This window comes from Barbatula barbatula, assembly GCF_947034865.1.
Source record: "Barbatula barbatula genome assembly, chromosome: 17".
In the NCBI taxonomy this organism is placed as follows: Eukaryota; Metazoa; Chordata; class Actinopteri; order Cypriniformes; family Nemacheilidae; genus Barbatula; species Barbatula barbatula.
The window spans coordinates 16042740-16059984 of record NC_136780.1 but is presented as its reverse complement, the minus strand read 5'-3'; the positions used below and the strand labels follow the sequence as shown (position 1 = coordinate 16059984).

At 38.4% G+C, this 17245-nt stretch overlaps 1 protein-coding gene across 1 annotated transcript in view; it reads right to left on the bottom strand.

Annotated features, from left to right (window-relative positions):
• Window positions 1-17245, bottom strand: part of mitfb (melanocyte inducing transcription factor b) — a 30691-nt gene that overhangs the window by 12944 nt on the left and 502 nt on the right. Inside the window, exon 2 of the mRNA XM_079477686.1 lies at window positions 5376-5619. Within this exon, the coding sequence (XP_079333812.1) occupies window positions 5376-5619 (244 nt within the window). The remainder of the gene's footprint in view (window positions 1-5375; window positions 5620-17245) is intronic.

Sequence of the window (17245 nt, the reverse complement as noted above, 5' to 3'; positions counted from 1 at the left end):
CAATATCTTGCGTCTTTAGTCTTGTTCTGTGGATGCTCCCAATATTGACACCGCTTTATCACCAATACCGCCAATCATGAGGAAAAATGGTACGAACAATATTTCGTTACAATGGCAGCGGTAAAAACTGCGTTAACCCCGTCTCAAAGACTAGAACAAGCTCCAAATGAAGTATCTTTCTTCTAGCGGGGATGGCAAAGCAATCGTGCCGCCGAACTTTGTTCGTCTGTTTTGTTTGTTTTCGTTTGTCGTATTTTGCGTGAAACGGCCAACAGAGAAACTCAACATACATTCCTACATCAGGAATGTTTTCAGCTTATTTCCGTCTTCCCAATGTTAAATATGGCGCTGCTAATTACAGGCATTCTTGAGTGAATTAGCGTTTGGTGTTTGCTAAGACTGTTCTTGCCTTTGTCTCCCTCCTTAACCTGATCCTGTACTTAATTTCTGAAAAGATCAAAGGTCACTTGGCTAATGAGGGGGCGATCTGTCTTTAGACAAACTCATCTGAGCTTGAATGTTTTCACTTTAAGCTCCAGAGGTTCTGCCTGGTACACCTAAGCTAATTTCGTGTAGATTTGGGAAAGGGGCTGCTAAACTAGACAGAGACTCAACTCTCTTTTTTTCTTTCTTTTGATCGTTTGGTCATTTTAATTCTGATGAAAAAGCTTTCGTCCTCTCTTGTATAACTGAAATGTACAGTATAAGGTCGAATTTGTCATTTGTAGATTTAAAGGGATTTTTTCATCATTTATTAACCCTCGAGTTGTTCCACACCTGTATACATGTATTTGTTCTGATGAACACAAAGAAAGATATTTGGAAGAATGCTACCGACTGACATTTCTGGGACATCATTTACTACCAAAGAATTATGGGTTAATTCATAATATTTTGGGAATAATTCTCTGTTCAAAGTAGTTTCGACCACACTTTTCTCTATTTTTCAAATATTCTATATAAATAAAACATTTGTGGAAAACACTTGCTTATCATTGCTATTTTTTAACAGTAAAATAGCACAAATTGATGTATGAAAATTACGTTGTGACTAGAAAATATATATATATATGATGAATTATTAGTACTAGACTTTAGCTCTGGCCACCTGTTCAGGCTGTTTCCCTGTTTGTGGCCTGAGATGCTGGGACAGACTCCAGCCCTCCCTATGACCCTACATAACATAAGCAATAATGAACAAAACATTTTCATGGACGTTAGTCTGTAGATCAACAGATTTGTTTCATCATAAGAAACATAATTCCAGTATCCAAAGTGACGGCCTATACATAATATATGTTATTTTTGTATATTTGTGTTGCAGTAAAAATCAATAAAACTTTGGTTTCAGGCATTCATTTCACTATGATTTCAATCTTTCACATGGCCTCAATCTTTGACTCTGTCATTTTTAAAGATATCGAGGTTGTATTTTCACAGAATGTTCTTTACATTAGCCTATGTAGTATCATTTTATGTATAAGACAATAAATCACGCAAAATGACTTTAGCTGGGTTTGCACAGACTGGATCACATTTATTTAACAGAACATAAATAACATAAATGTCAGTCTTTATTTCCCAATCTATGTCTATAATGTATTACTATAGACTATTTATTGAATGTATAATTGCATTTAATAAGTACAGTAAACTCAAATGCACATTTAGTCTATTACTGTGCTCAATAATCTATTTCTCTTCATGTTCTGCAGTAGTTTGTATTATAAATACTGTTTCTAAACCTACATCACACTGTGTGTGTTAGTTGTAGAATAAAACCTGAGCATGTGTTACAATGGAAACAGTGTGTGTTAACAGTCGACAGGCGTGTTTGGTGGGTTGAAGGACCGGCACATCATCAGCTTAGCATAAGTTACGACTGACCGAACATAATACTACGGTAAGATTATGTTGTACATGCCCTTATACTCATTTCATATAAGCAATCTGGACCAGACGTGGAAGTATCATCTTTTGTCCAAAAGATATTCTACAACATAGTTTAAAGGGATAGTTCATCCCAAAATGAAAATTCTGTCATCATTTCCTCGCCCTCGTCATTTTAAACCTGTTTGACTATCTTTCTTCTGCAGAAAACAAAAGAAGATATTTTAAAGACTGTTGGTAATCAAAAAAGTTCTGCTGAATAAAGTCATACAGGTTTAAATTTGTGAAGAGGTTAAGTATTTGATGACAGAACTTTCATTTGTGGGTGAACTTCTTTATTTCTTTAACTCTATATGTCCGATATTTTTTCCATCTATTTTTGTTCATTTTACAATGAACGTAAACTGAACTTCATACATCAGTTTTATAAGATATCAATTATAGAGGGCCAACAGCATCAAATATGAACTAAACTGTGCAATGTTCTATTTGTTTTGCATTCATTCTACAGGATTAGTTTAAGACTGAATCTGGCGTGTTGGGTGGTCTTGTAATGTGTGATCATCTTCTGTTTATAGGGGGCACGACATGTAAATAAAGTATAATCCACACATCTACTGAAAACTGTTGTGTGACAAGAACATAAATGCCTTCATAAATGTCCCAAAACACATCAGTTTCAGCTGAGTGTGAAACCTCAGTTTCACAAGTGTGCAAAAGCAACTTTGGAAAAATATAAACAAATTAATTCCTGGCTACAACAAATTTTAAATTGCGTTAAATGTAAATAAAAACAAACAATGAATAAATAATCATTAAAAGTGAACCTAACAATTTTGAATGAAACAATACATTTCAACTGAGCACTTGTTTAAGGCCAAATGTTTAAAACGTTACAAACTGTGCTTGAAAATTAAAAATGTTAACTGTTTCAGCTATACAAGCAAGTTAACAATCATAACATAGCAAGAACACTTGCAAACTAAGTACTACAAATAAACCCAGAGACATTAAATATCATCATTCACAAAACATCATTGCAACAAAATTTAAATTTGAACAATGCAAACAAGTGTTTCCCATGCCACCAAACCCCATCACAGTGACAGCGCTGTGATCACTTTTTACCGAAGAGAAAAAACGAAACCTAACAGCTCTTACCGAGTGACATTAGCAGCTCGCCTCCGTTGGGACGAAGCGGATTTCGAGGCAATTATCACAGCAACAGCACGGAGAATCAGTAACAGTCCACAGTTCTGCGGACTAACAAGGAATCAAAGCTATGAAAAGATTTTGAACGTAGCTGAGCAAAGAGGATTAAAGATGGCTAATTCCAAGAGGCTGGAAACACAGCATGCATTAAAGAGGAATTCTCTAGGGAAAGATAATCCCTGTATGCGTTTTAACACACTTCACTGTCCACCGCCCACCCCGTCCTCGCCCCTCCTGTACAGACAGTATCATAATCAGACACACTTGAGCTGATAAAGACTCCAGTTCGACTTGAAGCGAGCGGTCAACGCTCAAATGTATCGTGTGCTAATGTCAACTCCAAAACATGAAGAGGCTTTTTGAAATGCTGCAATAGAAAATGAGATATTACGTGGAAAAAATATGACCTACAAATTCAATTTATATTTATGTCAAATTCTGTCCAGTCTTTTATTCTTTTTACCAAATACCCTTATGCTCTTTCCACAGCTTGCAGGAGTTTGCCCGTGGTGTCGTTTACTGTGGGCGCTCTTGACCCACGTCTACATGGTAAATGACTGAATGTAAAATCCAGTCATGTAACTTACAAAACGCCAAAAGCAATCACACGTTTCAAGTAACTCAAACATGTTTTATTTTGCCTTGTTGTGCAAGCACTGTCGAGCTTGTGCAGAGGCAGCAGTTTTTGCCAGAGGGGAACTGGTATCCCCTGGTTAGGCCTGGTTTCCCTTTTGAGTTTTTTTTCCTCCAATGGAGTTTTGGGTTCCTCGCCTCCGTTTGCATAATGTTTTGCCTCGCCGGGGGGCTGCTAGACTTTAAAAGTTTTATCTAATTAACACTGCATATAGGAATTTATAGTCTGCTTAATATTTGACCTATCTTTCTCTCTCCTTATCTTGGGTGTGTGGTTCTAGGTGATGGCCCCTGTGCGTATGTGTGTCTGTCTGTGTGCGCGTTTCTATGTGTGTCTGTCTGTGTTGGTGCGTGTTGTGTGGAGTGTTTTGTGTGTGTGTCTGTCTTCTGTGTTTTCACCTTTTTTGTTGTTGACTTGTATAACCTTTTAGTCAATATGTTTTCTTGTACAGCTGCTTTGTAACAGTGAAAATTGTAAAAAGAGCTATATAAATAAAGTTGACTTGACTTGACAGATGTCAGTGTTATGTCAGATGCAGATTTCAGATGTCAGATGTCTAGTTCATGCTATAGCGCATGGCTTACTCAGGTGCGTTTGTGTTGTGGTTAAAACAGCTATAATGTTTGCAAATATTTCAAATGCGTAACTTCTACATGAATTCTCATTCTTTACACCAGGATTGATGGCCGAATCTGCACCTCTTCTGTGGTCATCACTCTTTTCTAATTTGAAACTTCAAAATGTGCATAAAACCAGGGTTGAAACCTGGCTACATTATACCACCGATGCGTTCATCCTTTGCTGGGCCGTTTTAAACATGGTGGCATCAGTTAACAGTATACCCACTTATCCAGGCACCACCACACCACTGGATAAACTGTTGGCATGTTTATTGTTAGCATTAGCAATGAGAAAAATGAAGAGAAAATGAAAACTTTTGCTGAAGTCTCATAAATCTCACAAATGTCTCCATTAGAGTCAGTATTATTGAAGATCTCAATATGAAATCAAACATTTCACATAAAATTGACCCAGATAAAGATTTTTTTACCTCTATAATCTACACTGTAAAAATTCTGTAATTTGACGGGTTATTTTACCGTATTTCAAAGATAGACTGTTTAGAAAATTCCATTAAAAAAGTACAAATATTTATGGGATTTTGGTTGGGCTGCCACAAATATATAAACATGTTTTACACACCATAAACGTGCAAGTTGTTCCATGTTTTTCTTGTAAATTTGTAGTCTTTTTTAATTCAATGGTTTATGACCGTATTTTAAAAATCAGTAAAAGGTTCTGGAAAATTTGACAATATATGTGAAAATGTGATATTGAGGGTTTTTAAACCTCCATATTCTTTATGTATTATAAAAATGGTCTCATTTGCTTCTGTTTTTAATTCTTGAGAGTAACATCTCACACTAAGCTGATACCTAAAACACTCCAGTGAGCTCATCAAATCTCCTGAGCTATGAAACAGCAACTTCAGAGCAATACATGTTTTGTCTTGGTCCAAAATGCCATATAACAAAAGATTTTAATGTTCAAAAACAACAAAAAATGATACAGAGCGACTTCCAACAAGCAAAGCCATTCAATCTTAGACATTATGATAAAACCGATGTTCTGCTGTTACCTTCAAGACTTCCATGGGCACCGGGGTTGCACCGGACAGAGCGGTGGGTGCGCTGACGTTGATGGCGGGTGTCTGGGTGACGGAGGGCTGACCGTAAGATGCGCTCTGGCGTCTCTGCTGCTCGCGGCGCTCTTGCTCTTGGAGTTGCTCGCGCATCAGCTGCTGGCGGAGCAGGATACGAGAGGTCACGGCCGAGGAACCCAGCGGGGGCTTCAAGGAGCCATGCTGCTGCTCAGATGGATTACTGCAGACAGACAGACAGGGAGAAAAGCCAGACAGTCGACTTAGGTATAAAACAGAGGCGCTGTTGAGGGAAAGTGGTGCATGAGATCCTGGACAACTGACTAAAATCCAGACCTCTGAGATTGAATGAAGATTCTAAAGATTTATCTACAAGAATACAGATGGACTGAAAACGTAGAAGCTACTAGGCAAGAAAGGCGGAGAAAGGACGTAGTAACCAAACATCACCCTTTTGACTTATTTTGTATGGACACAAAACCACTGAGACATTTCTCAAAATATCTTCTTTTGTGTTTCACAGAAGAAAGAGTCAGATACAGTTTTGAATGAAATTTTGGGGTGAACAATCCCAAAGTTTTTAAAGTTGATCTTTTTTATTTATACTAAAGTCTAAGTTGAACAGGTCTTAAATTCACCGTCATTGTTAATAAGCGTTGTATAGTTGATGTGTGTGTTGTTCATAAATTGGCCAAATTCCTTTTGATACTGATTTAAAGAGACAAATCGTATCGCAGATTCTCAGCCTGAAGGTGGAGACTCAAACCATGAGTTTACCGACACTATTCTCAATTCAACGCTAGACTTTACTTCCTCCACATCAGCTGATGTTTTGATCACTGCGGCTGTTTACATTGTCTTTCTCACACAGCTTTAGAAAATCTTTGCTCCCGACATTTCACCATCTGTTTCCATCCGGAGTGCCGCAAAGACCTGTATCCTTTGTTCTACTTCCAACTTTCGCAACGTTCCCTCGTCCACTTTCAGTTCTCTTCATCAATCAATCAAAGGGGAACTGCTGTTACCAAACGGTGACCAATATCTCCGGCGATGTGCTGGTTCAGAAGCTGTGGAGATGAGGTTTTCAGATCCCTTGATCCTCCACCCAAACCAGCTGTGCAGTAATCGCTCTAATTAGCCTGTCTGGCCCCGTCAAACACAAACCTTACGGTTTAAACACCCGTAATCTCCACTGCTTTCCATTTCTGTGTCTGTCTGAAATATTAAGAATCCATTGCTCATCCAGGTGGGGTTTTTTGGTTTGTATTTGAATCAATTTAAAAGCCCTTTTAACAACACACTGTAAAAAAATACCCGTTAAAACCGGTAACATACACTTTTTTGAAAAGTAATAGCAGTACATGTTTTATGTTATTTTACATCAAACTTGGAAGTTTGCTTGGAAGTTTTCACATTTTGATTGCGTTGAAAATTATTTGAGAATTCTGTATATTAAAACAGTAAATTCAGCAAAATCACGTTTTGCAGTGTAACTATAGAATATATAATAAATAAATATTGTTTCTCTTAAAGCTGTAACTTTTTTAAGTAATAAGCTAAATCCGTTATTGAAGAAGTACATTCAAAAAATCAGTATTCAAATGTCAGCTTGTCGTCATTTGACTTTAACACCCGCAAAGACAAGTATGACATTTGATGTTTTAAAAAGAGATGGCGAAAGAGAGTGAAACGTTACTGATTGCAGCTTTAACTTATTAACTCTAGACAGTTTCAGCGGCAACAACATAAACAAATGTTATGTCGCCCAAACTTAACTTGCGGTAGACCTTTTATGTAATTTAATACAATTATTAAAATATACATTGATATAAAATGAATTAAATATAAAATATATAGATATATTATAAGAAAACACAGACCAGAACAGACCCCGATGAAACCGTCTATATAGGGCTGGGTGGTTTAAAACGCAGCATATGCAGCATAACGTATTGACTATAAATGACTAAAGTATTGACTAAATTATAAAAAAATACCATTGAAGCATAATTATTTAACATAACGTTAAGGTGGAACTGTTGATATCACAATATTGTTGCTATTCATATTGTGTATACTGTGATATACCTGTATAAAAGAATTCTGATATGAGATTTTGGTCATATCCGCCCCCACTGTTTACAAGTAGCAAAAATGAAACTTTCTGTGCTGTACTTCAGCCCTACAGTAAATAGGAACCGAATGAAATCTTTGCTGTATTCAGTGTACCGATGTCTGTATTGCATGCAAATATTAGGGAAGCAAATGAAGTCAAGAGAGCAGAGAAAGAAGAAATGCAGACGCATTGATTCTGGGTCAGCAGTGGCCTGCGCGCGTGTCTTTGATGCATCATGCTTCCTCTATTTAAAAACTGATCATGGTGCGTCTGGCACTACTGAATCATAACCTTGACAGTCCTTGAATAAATAAAACAGGGACCAAATATAATGTCCTTCATTACTCATGGTCCTTCAATAGCTGTGTTGATTTATTTGCTATGATTATGTTTAAATAATAAAAGATACATCAAGTAATCAAGTCTCTTTGAGAATCACCCACTTAAGTTTGATATCAACGCAAAACTTAGAATTTCTGCTTTCCGGTTCATCTGCTGTCCACAATGTCATTACAGCGGTAAACCAATAGAGAGCGTTAAAACAAACCTGTTTCTTCTTAGCAACGGACTGCTACAGCGCCTCTGATGGACAACTTTACACCTAACAAACCATACATTAATGGAAAGCTTATTTATACAGCTTTCAGATAATGTATAAATCTCAATTTCGAAACATTTACCCACAAGACCGGTTATGTTGTCCATGGTTACATATGGGTATAATGTCCACACAACGAATTTGCAGTTCCTAAAGACATTATTCACCAGCAGAGCAAAACTTTGACCATCAGGTCTTTATCAGACATTGTGCTGTAAAAACAATGCCTGGACATTTTTATTTTTATTTAAAAAATTGTGAGTTTTGTCCAGCACCTGAGCAAAAGTAGGGTTTTGCATATGCTTAATCATATTTCGGTTTGCATTCATCAGGAAAATGATCAAATCAGATGAAGTACCTAATTTCTAGTTGGCCTATATAGTACACTTTGATGCACTACAATTATACCTAAAATACAGAGCAGCGGACTCGTCCTATTCTGTGTGCGACTTCCCATGGGCGTTTCCGCAGCGACATAGGTGTCTGAAAGAGCAAATTTCTGAAAAGCGTGCATGGTCTCTCGACAACTTGGAGGGGTTGAGCAAGGCTCCCTTTAAAGGCATGTACGTTTTTTTCCACACACTGCTGTGGGTCAAGCTGCCTCCACTCGCCATGCCATGGCTATCATGCAGGTTCCGGCAAGGCGTTAAAACAACTGGACGAGAAAAGACATGACCCAGCTGTCATGCATTAATGCACTGCCACTGACTTTGCTCTCCGGGCGAACAAGGTGATGGTGCGTGCTGGGTAGTATGATGTCCACTCTGGTGGACCAGAAGACACACCTATGGCTTAACCATGCGCAGATGAGAGATGCCGAGAAGGTACACTTTCTCAACAGTCCTCGCAGGTGAAGAAGCAGATGGAGGCCATCAAGCAGATCTTGCCCCAGCCGCCTTCAGGACGTCGAGTTCCCGGCTGGCGTCTGCTCCCCCAGCAGCCCCTCCTGAGGAGGAGAGTTTCGACTTCCCGTCAGCAGACACCCAGGAAGAGATCTGCTAAGCAGCCCTGACCAGGGCAGCCCAGGGAGACCTAAGACATCACGTACGACTCCAGCCCCATCCCATCTCGTGCCCGGTTCTTTGTCTTTTTTCTCAGCAGAGAAGGCCTCAACTGGATGTTGCGTCATACCGATCCTGCAGCGCTCTGCACTCTCCACTGGATGGTGCGTCGTGTAGCGAAGGCCACAGGCGGTTAAGTCATTAGAACTGCCCGCTTCCCCGGGCCCCGCCCCAGCGAGACGGCCGTTCTGCAAGTCACAGAACCTTCCCCCTTGGAGACGATGACAGAGATCGCTCCCTCTGTCGCCGTGTCTGGGGGCGTGGTTACAGCTCCTCAGCCCTTCGCATTGGCTAGTGAAGACGATCCGTCTCAGCTACGCTCTTCTGGTGAAGGAGGAGATCGAGCCTGTGCCTCCAGCCGAGATGTCTTTGGGGTTTTACGGCCCGTACATCATTGTCCCCAAGAAAGGTGGGGGTTGCGACCCACAGACATGTTCACAAGTCTCGAAGGTCCAAGTCAAGTCTCAAGTCTTTAAAATGGAGTCCAAGTCACATCTTAAGTCTCTGAGGTGGAGTCCAAGTCACATCTCAAGTATCTGTTTTATTTTTAGCAATAGTTCTCTCAGATGGTTATTATAATTCACAGTGTATGAAGCTAAATCAGTTTAAAACATTACAACTAATTTACTCTACAGAATGTCTTTGGTATTTTATACATTTTCAAATCCGTGCTGATGCTGGTGTGATAGCCTGTTTATCAAGTCCTGTTAGTTGCCAAGTTCATTCAACGTCTCATTCCCTCCATCAGGGAACAGAGGTTACAGTCATATCCGAGATGGTGTTTTTTTTGTAAGGGAATGCCCTTAAACAAAATACTTTGAAAAACAAAACCCAACCCAATAGCAGTTCAACCAAAACATAATTTCATGAAGTAAATCTTTTCTGTTAAATTACCCACTCCAAGCACATTTTCTACTGTCATTATAAAAACAATGTGTGTGTGTTTAATGCTCGGGGGAATTTTCCATTTTCGTGTGTGTGGTATGCACAGCCCATCTCTGCTGCGTATGTGTGTCAGGAAAAAACAATGTGTACACAGTCCTGCGTGGACACGGCCCTAATCCGGACAGAGGCCTGCCCAATCAGAGCTCTCTGTTAGACCTCCTTCACTCACCTCAGAGCAATGCTGTATATACTGTATGTACTGCAGACTTCAGATCAGTTGTTCCAAGACATTGTAAAAACATTTTATAGCAATGAAAAAAGACAAGTTTCAACACCAATGCATTCTGGGACAGTAAATTATGCAAACTTTGCATTTGTAGCTAAATACTCCATGAAAATAACAAAACAAAAGAACTGCAATAACAAAAACATAAACCTAATATCGATATATTAAAATGCCATCGAGGACACTTCGACACTCACCTCACACTGATTTTACTAACAGCCTCAAGTTACCAGACACAGCGATATGAATAGTCATGGCAGGTTTTGTTATTTGCAGCTCACCCAAATAAACATATCATACCTCCCTCACCCCGTCACACAATCTCAACACACACGATCCTGCATCACTCCTTCACAGGTACTCACAAGCGGCTGAAATGAAAGACACTGGGTCTGTGGACACTCAGAGGCTCCATCTTTATTTCCTGTGGTGAAGGTGCACTGTACGCCCTTGGACGGCTGCGGGAGTCACGCTGGTACGGCAGCGTTGGGTGCGTGTCAAAAAGGGAGGCACCACAGGCAGAGGGCAGAGACGCACATGAGCTCACCGGTGTAAACACACAACACCGCTGCACGTGTCAGCTGGAGGAGTTAAAGTATGAGGAGCCGTTTAGGCCTTAATTATTGAAATGACTCTTACAAACGCTGGTGAAATAAAAACATTGATCGACCTTTGTGAAATTACTTCATATGTATTACAGAAATACTTCTTATAACCACGTGTGTCTTCAAAACTAAAAAATGTATAAAGGTTTGAAACAACTCCTGAGTTATGACAGATTCCCATTAATGCAATGCTCCTACTTGAATAACTAGAAAAGGACGATTTCAAAGGATATGAAGATTCACCGTGAGCCGGATAAAAATCCATTATAATTCACGATTCGAGCCGGTTGAGATGTTTAATCGCAATAAATGTTTTGAACATGTTTTTCTTACCTTACTTCTTCACTGACTCTCAAATGATCCCCTCCTCTCTGTCAGCCTACTCTGATCTGATGGTCAGATGGTCTAGTCTGCTGTGATTGGTCTACCGCGAATGACACTAACAAACTACAGTGTTTGGGGGAGAAGAGTGATGTTTTGCGGTCAGTTCTAGCAAAGCATTGGCACCGGTTCGCGAAACGGACTAGGGCACGACTCGTTTACGAATTTCATAGTCTTTTCCAAGCCAATAACTTTGTTGTTCATTCACCTTTGGCTTTACAACTTGGCAGACTGCTTACATTCACACACGGCAACATTAGACACTGCATGATCGCACTATGTACTCTTTAAATCTAAAGTCTTTTATTTGGAATTTGATTTAAATTATCAGTTATTTTAAAAAGAAATGTGCAGCATTTGAGAAATAATAAAAGGGCATTTCAAATTTGTCTCAACTTATTTTGTATAAATTGTGAATAATTTGTATCGTGAGATCAGTAACGTGAATCGCGAATCACATCGCACATCTGGCTTAATCTGAATTATTATATAATATTTAATAAAATCATAAGAACAGTATGTTTTGTTTGTTTGTTAAATGAAAAATTCAATAAAATAATTTAAGAGAACGGCAGATCAATTCGATTTTTTCTTAATATACTGCACAGCTTTTCCGTTGTCAGTACAATGGATTGATTCGAATAACAAAAATGTACTTAAAGTGTGCACCCTTCAAGTGAGCACTAAGAAAATACACAAGGACTCTGTATCGGCAGTTACTCAAAATAAAATGACTCTGATCGTGGCTGTATATTGAACTTTACACCAGAGGGCACTCTTTTCTGTGGATCTTACGGCTCACCTTCACAGTCACCCTCTTATACAGGAAGGTCATTACAGGTGGTGTGGGAGAGAAACAGGTGCAGGCACCGATTTTCTGCAAACTTTCTTTCTCTCTCTCACCCTCCTGCTCACTCACTTTCCTGGCAAGCAGCATCGTGTTAATTATAACAAAGCATGCTTGATAGCACACTTTCCTTTCACAGCTCGACAGGCCTGCCAATCCGCACATACACAGAGTGAGGAGACACAAACCATTACTGCGCTTGGCTGCGTCCAGAATGGAATACTAGTGTACCACACTGTATTTAGTGCCAACAATTTTATTTATACTTTAGATTTACGCTTATTTATATTTTTAGCAGTACGCAAGACTGAGCAAACATTTGTAACTGTCCCAAAACCTCACAGCATCGAATGTTTCATTCGGTCAGTGTCGCTCAGTACCTTTTGAAAAACTGCATTTTTATTCCAAATCAGGAAATATATCTGGGTAGATATTAACTGTAGATGTATCACTAGTATTCTTTTATCACACTAAAAATTAAAAGTTGAGTGGGGTGCATTGCATTGTGGGACAGTACAGTGTGCATAGGATGAATGCAGTACGTTAAGAACCGTAGCAGGTTATTTGAAAAACGCATATCTGCATATTGTGCACATTATATACTGTATACTATACACTCCAGAAATAGTATGCATAATGGTTTATTACGCCATTCCAAACACAAATAAACTCAAAACCACACTGACACATGACCTGTCCTAGACAAAAAACGCAAAAGGTGATATTGAATGAGTATTTTTTTCATGTTTACAGTCATCATTGGCTGTGTGTTGTTAATATTTATAGTATGGGTGGAAATAACTTCAATTTTAAATTGCCTCCTTTTTCCGTAATCAAGTTTTTTCCTCCTTTGTTTTTTAGCTTGGACTCACTTTCAGCTCTGGCTACCGAGTCCTGAACATCACACAAGCTCAGACGTCACATATCAACTGTGTAAAGTGTGACAGGAGACTTCAGAGAAACAGCCTTCAACCTATTATATGTTTATACTTCATAACCTTGTTTTTGTCTACGACAAATTCAATATGCCATCTAGTGCACTCCATACTCAGACTAAAATCTAAGGCAAATCGTTCTGCGCTACAGAAATGATGTCTAGAACTGTGGTTCTCAAACGGGGGGCCCCAAGATGGATCCAGGTGGGCTGCAGATTTTGTGGTATGACTGTATATGAAATATAGAAGTTGAGCAGAAGTTGAGATGATGTTCCAGCATTGCATAACAGAATTTGTTTTTGGTTTCTTTAAAATTCTAAGTTTAAGATTCTATGTTTTTATTTGGGGGGGGACGCAAAGCGTTGCACTCTACAGAAAGGTGGCCTTACAAAGAAAACTTTGAGAACCACTGATCTAGAGAACGGCTATGGTAAGGTGTATGGGTAATGATTTAGAGACAGAGATTCTCACATAGATACTCATATAGCAGCTACATGTACATAAATATAGTGCCATTTTCTGCATCTACGGCTTATACAAATGTAAAATATGCCCTCAACCAGAGTCAAAATTCTAAAAGTCAAATTTGATGTTGATTTTGAAACATACCAATTTGAAATATACAAACCGAATATATGTTAAAGCTGCATTCCGTAACTTTTGTCTCTCTACCTTCATGTCTGTGTGAAACTTCACATAATTACAAGAAATGAAGTAAAATAACATCAAATTAAAAATTCCAACGAAACCGTACCCAAAACCTCACTTATAAATTACTATTATAAAAGTACTATTTTTAACCAAAGAAAGGTTATGAAATGAAGCTTTACTGAACGAAATGTCATAGCCTTATCTATGACACTATTGCTAATGCTATGTATTTCTTATATTTTTAAAGGTTTGCAAAGAGCATTGAATTCAAATCTAAGTTATATCACCGTGACAAATTTTACTGATCTTAAATCAAAAGATGAAACTCCTACCTCTTGACTTGTGTCATTGACTGTTGATCTTAATTCCAGTAATTGACTGCTGTACTGTTCACACTGAGCGCATTTAACACTGCATTTATGCTTCTGAGTCTATTGATACCACCATGAGTCAATCTCTCAACTTGTTATTTTTCCTCTTCTTTTCTTCACTTGTTTGAAACTCAAAATTTTCACGCCTGCTGGAAACACTGACGCACTCGCAGTTCAACAGAATGAGTTGATAAGGCGTAAAATTACAACAGAGTGTATGAAACTGCTGGGTTTCTTTTTAAAACATCGCTCTGCGCTGATTCATCCTCTCCTTCACATTCCTGCTCTGGAGTATTCATTACTGATTTATATGATATAACAGCTTTATTAATAAAAAGATCTGATTAACAAGTCTTTACACCATTAAATCACATTATATGAGTTGTTGCAAGTAACATTAAAAAGTTTGTTTTCGCTCTGAATTTTTAATAGGGATTGGGTCTACCAGCGGGTGTGAATGTGTTCTGTTCTTACATTAATTAAATTAATAATGATAAATAAATCACGCAATAATAGCAGATAAAAATAAGATAAAAATAAATAAATCTCATAGACAAACTGGCAACTAGACCTGTTTCTAATGTGCATAAAATAATTTTGTTTACATCATGTTAGAGGATCTAGCTCAAGTTTCCCAGCACTGGCAAAAGGTCGCAGATGTCTCATAATCCACGTGATACAGCACTGATTTCACAACTGTGCTTTTAAGGACTGTTGTGTTTTTAGGGACCTCAAGCTGCACCCTAGCTCACTTAGGTGTGTAACCACCCATCTTCATCATGTTCCCACGTTATCACCAATATGGAAAAAAACAAATGTGCTTGATAATATTAAGTTTTAATAATACAGTATATTCAAATCCGCAGTAAAACCTGACAGCAATGGTAAAATATTATATAGCTGCAAGCAGCAATTATGGGGTCAAGTCCTACAAGGGGACAAAGGGAAGCATACATGGACATTTCTGATTGCTACTGCATGCTCATATAAGGAATAAATAAACTAATATAGATAATAAAAATTGCTCCACAGAGGTTGATAACGCACGTTTGAAGACTCGCGTCTTAATCTATTTTGGGGAATTGTGGGTGGAGCAACAGAACAAAAACAGGAACTCTTGAAATCTGACTCAGGAGTTACACTGACGACCTCCTAATAATACACTCCACCGTTCCGGTGTCTTGCGTCAAACACCCAACCGTGATGGCCTTGAAAATGACAGAGCAATGAAAAATCAAACCACCTTGCTCGTCCTTATCGGTTATTGTGTTGTGAATCAACCACAACCGCAGTCACCGCCCCAGAATTACAAACACCTTAACTGTCTTATCCACATAAAAACAGCTCATGAATGATAACAGGGGTTTCGAGGAAAAAAAAAGAGGAGAAGCAAGGAGTGTTGGACATGGTCTAGTGAACGTGTCAGAGATGTGATGATGTTCCTTTTACAGGCCACTGTGTTACTAGACTGTAAAAACACATGTTCCCTGAAACTTAACCTCTGCCAGGTGCGATTATCAGAAACAATCAACGGTTAAGTCGATTGTCAATGGTAGTGTCACCGTTGACAGTCTTTAAGACTCTTAAAGGGATAGTTCACCCAAAAACATTTTTTTTGCCATCATTTACTCAACCTCAGGTTGTTTCAAACCTGTATAAATGTCTTTGTTCAGTTGAACACAAAGAAAGATATTTAGAAGAATGTTAGCAATTTTCAGTTCTGGGACATCATCCACTACCATAGTAGGAAAACAGTATTGTACATTTTTTTGTTCTGCCGACTGCATCCGACAAGGCCATAGCGAGTCATGCGTTAAAGGGTTGTAATGCACCCCGTGGAGGCCAAGAACCCACCGACGTGAAGTGCGAAGTGCATTAAAATCCTTTAACGCACAGCTAGCTGTGGATTATACCGCTTATACCATGGTCATTTGCCAAGTTAAAGCTGTTATTGAAGTTTACGACGCAATTTCAGATCAAACCGGTTAAAATGTCAGCTGTGCGTTAAAGGGCTTTAATGCACACCTTCCAGCCAATCAGAATCCAGTATTCAAACAGACCAAAGTATACATAGATTTTATACAGGAGATTAAATGTCCAAAATGAATAGGGTGCTTCTCAGGGACAGAAATATTCATAAACACAAAGAAACCTGCATGCTCATGTAAGTAATAATGTAGATAAGGGGAATTACAGTATGGAACATGAAAACCAGGTTTCTGTGCAAATGTCACCTATGCATGGCCGTGCATCATCTTTAGTCATAATGTTAAAAACACCAACCAAACGTTAAACCTCCACACAAAAGCATAAAACGCAGATAAAGCGTTTTTTAAATTAACTTCATTTGGAATTCTGTTGTGCTTCAACGCTGCAATTTATTTACACTCATATCTCAGCAACAAACCAAAATAGCCCCAAAATTTACCCACAGCATCTGAGGTATTAGCCTGCGCTTCTAAATTTATGTTGTCAATTTTCACCTCATGGCGGCCAGAGCTGTCTGTCTCATCTAAATTAAGATCTCTCCATCTGCCAATGCAGCATCACAGAAGGAAAATGAATTTAGTGCTGATGGAAACTGTTTCAAATCAGTTGGTTCTGCATAAAAATGTACATTCTGCCAGAAAGTCTGAGATAAGGAGAGAGATAAACTCAATGCATTCAGATATTAAATCATTATTATGCATTTAGACGTCAAACCATAACAAGAGTAGGTGCTCGTGTATATATGAAAGGACTATAAGCTTGTCAACCTACCTGGCATAATAAAAGTCTATCTGGTTAGTTTACACACTTGCCTTTACAGTTTAAGAGGCAAATATGTATTTAATATATAATCTTCCTGCCTAAATTATGATTCAACATCATCCGTTTTGTTCACCAGGTACAGTGACATGGCTGCACCTTTCTGATATTCCCCATTTAAGGCATTTTCATAAATATTCATATTTTAATATGTCCAGCAATGTCCAATAGTTTTGATTCGCATGCACGAAAGTTTCGCCAGAGTTCATTAAACTTCTTAAACAGCTTTCATTATGAGTTTGATCATTATGGAGACACACACACATATATATATATATATATATATATATATATATATATATATA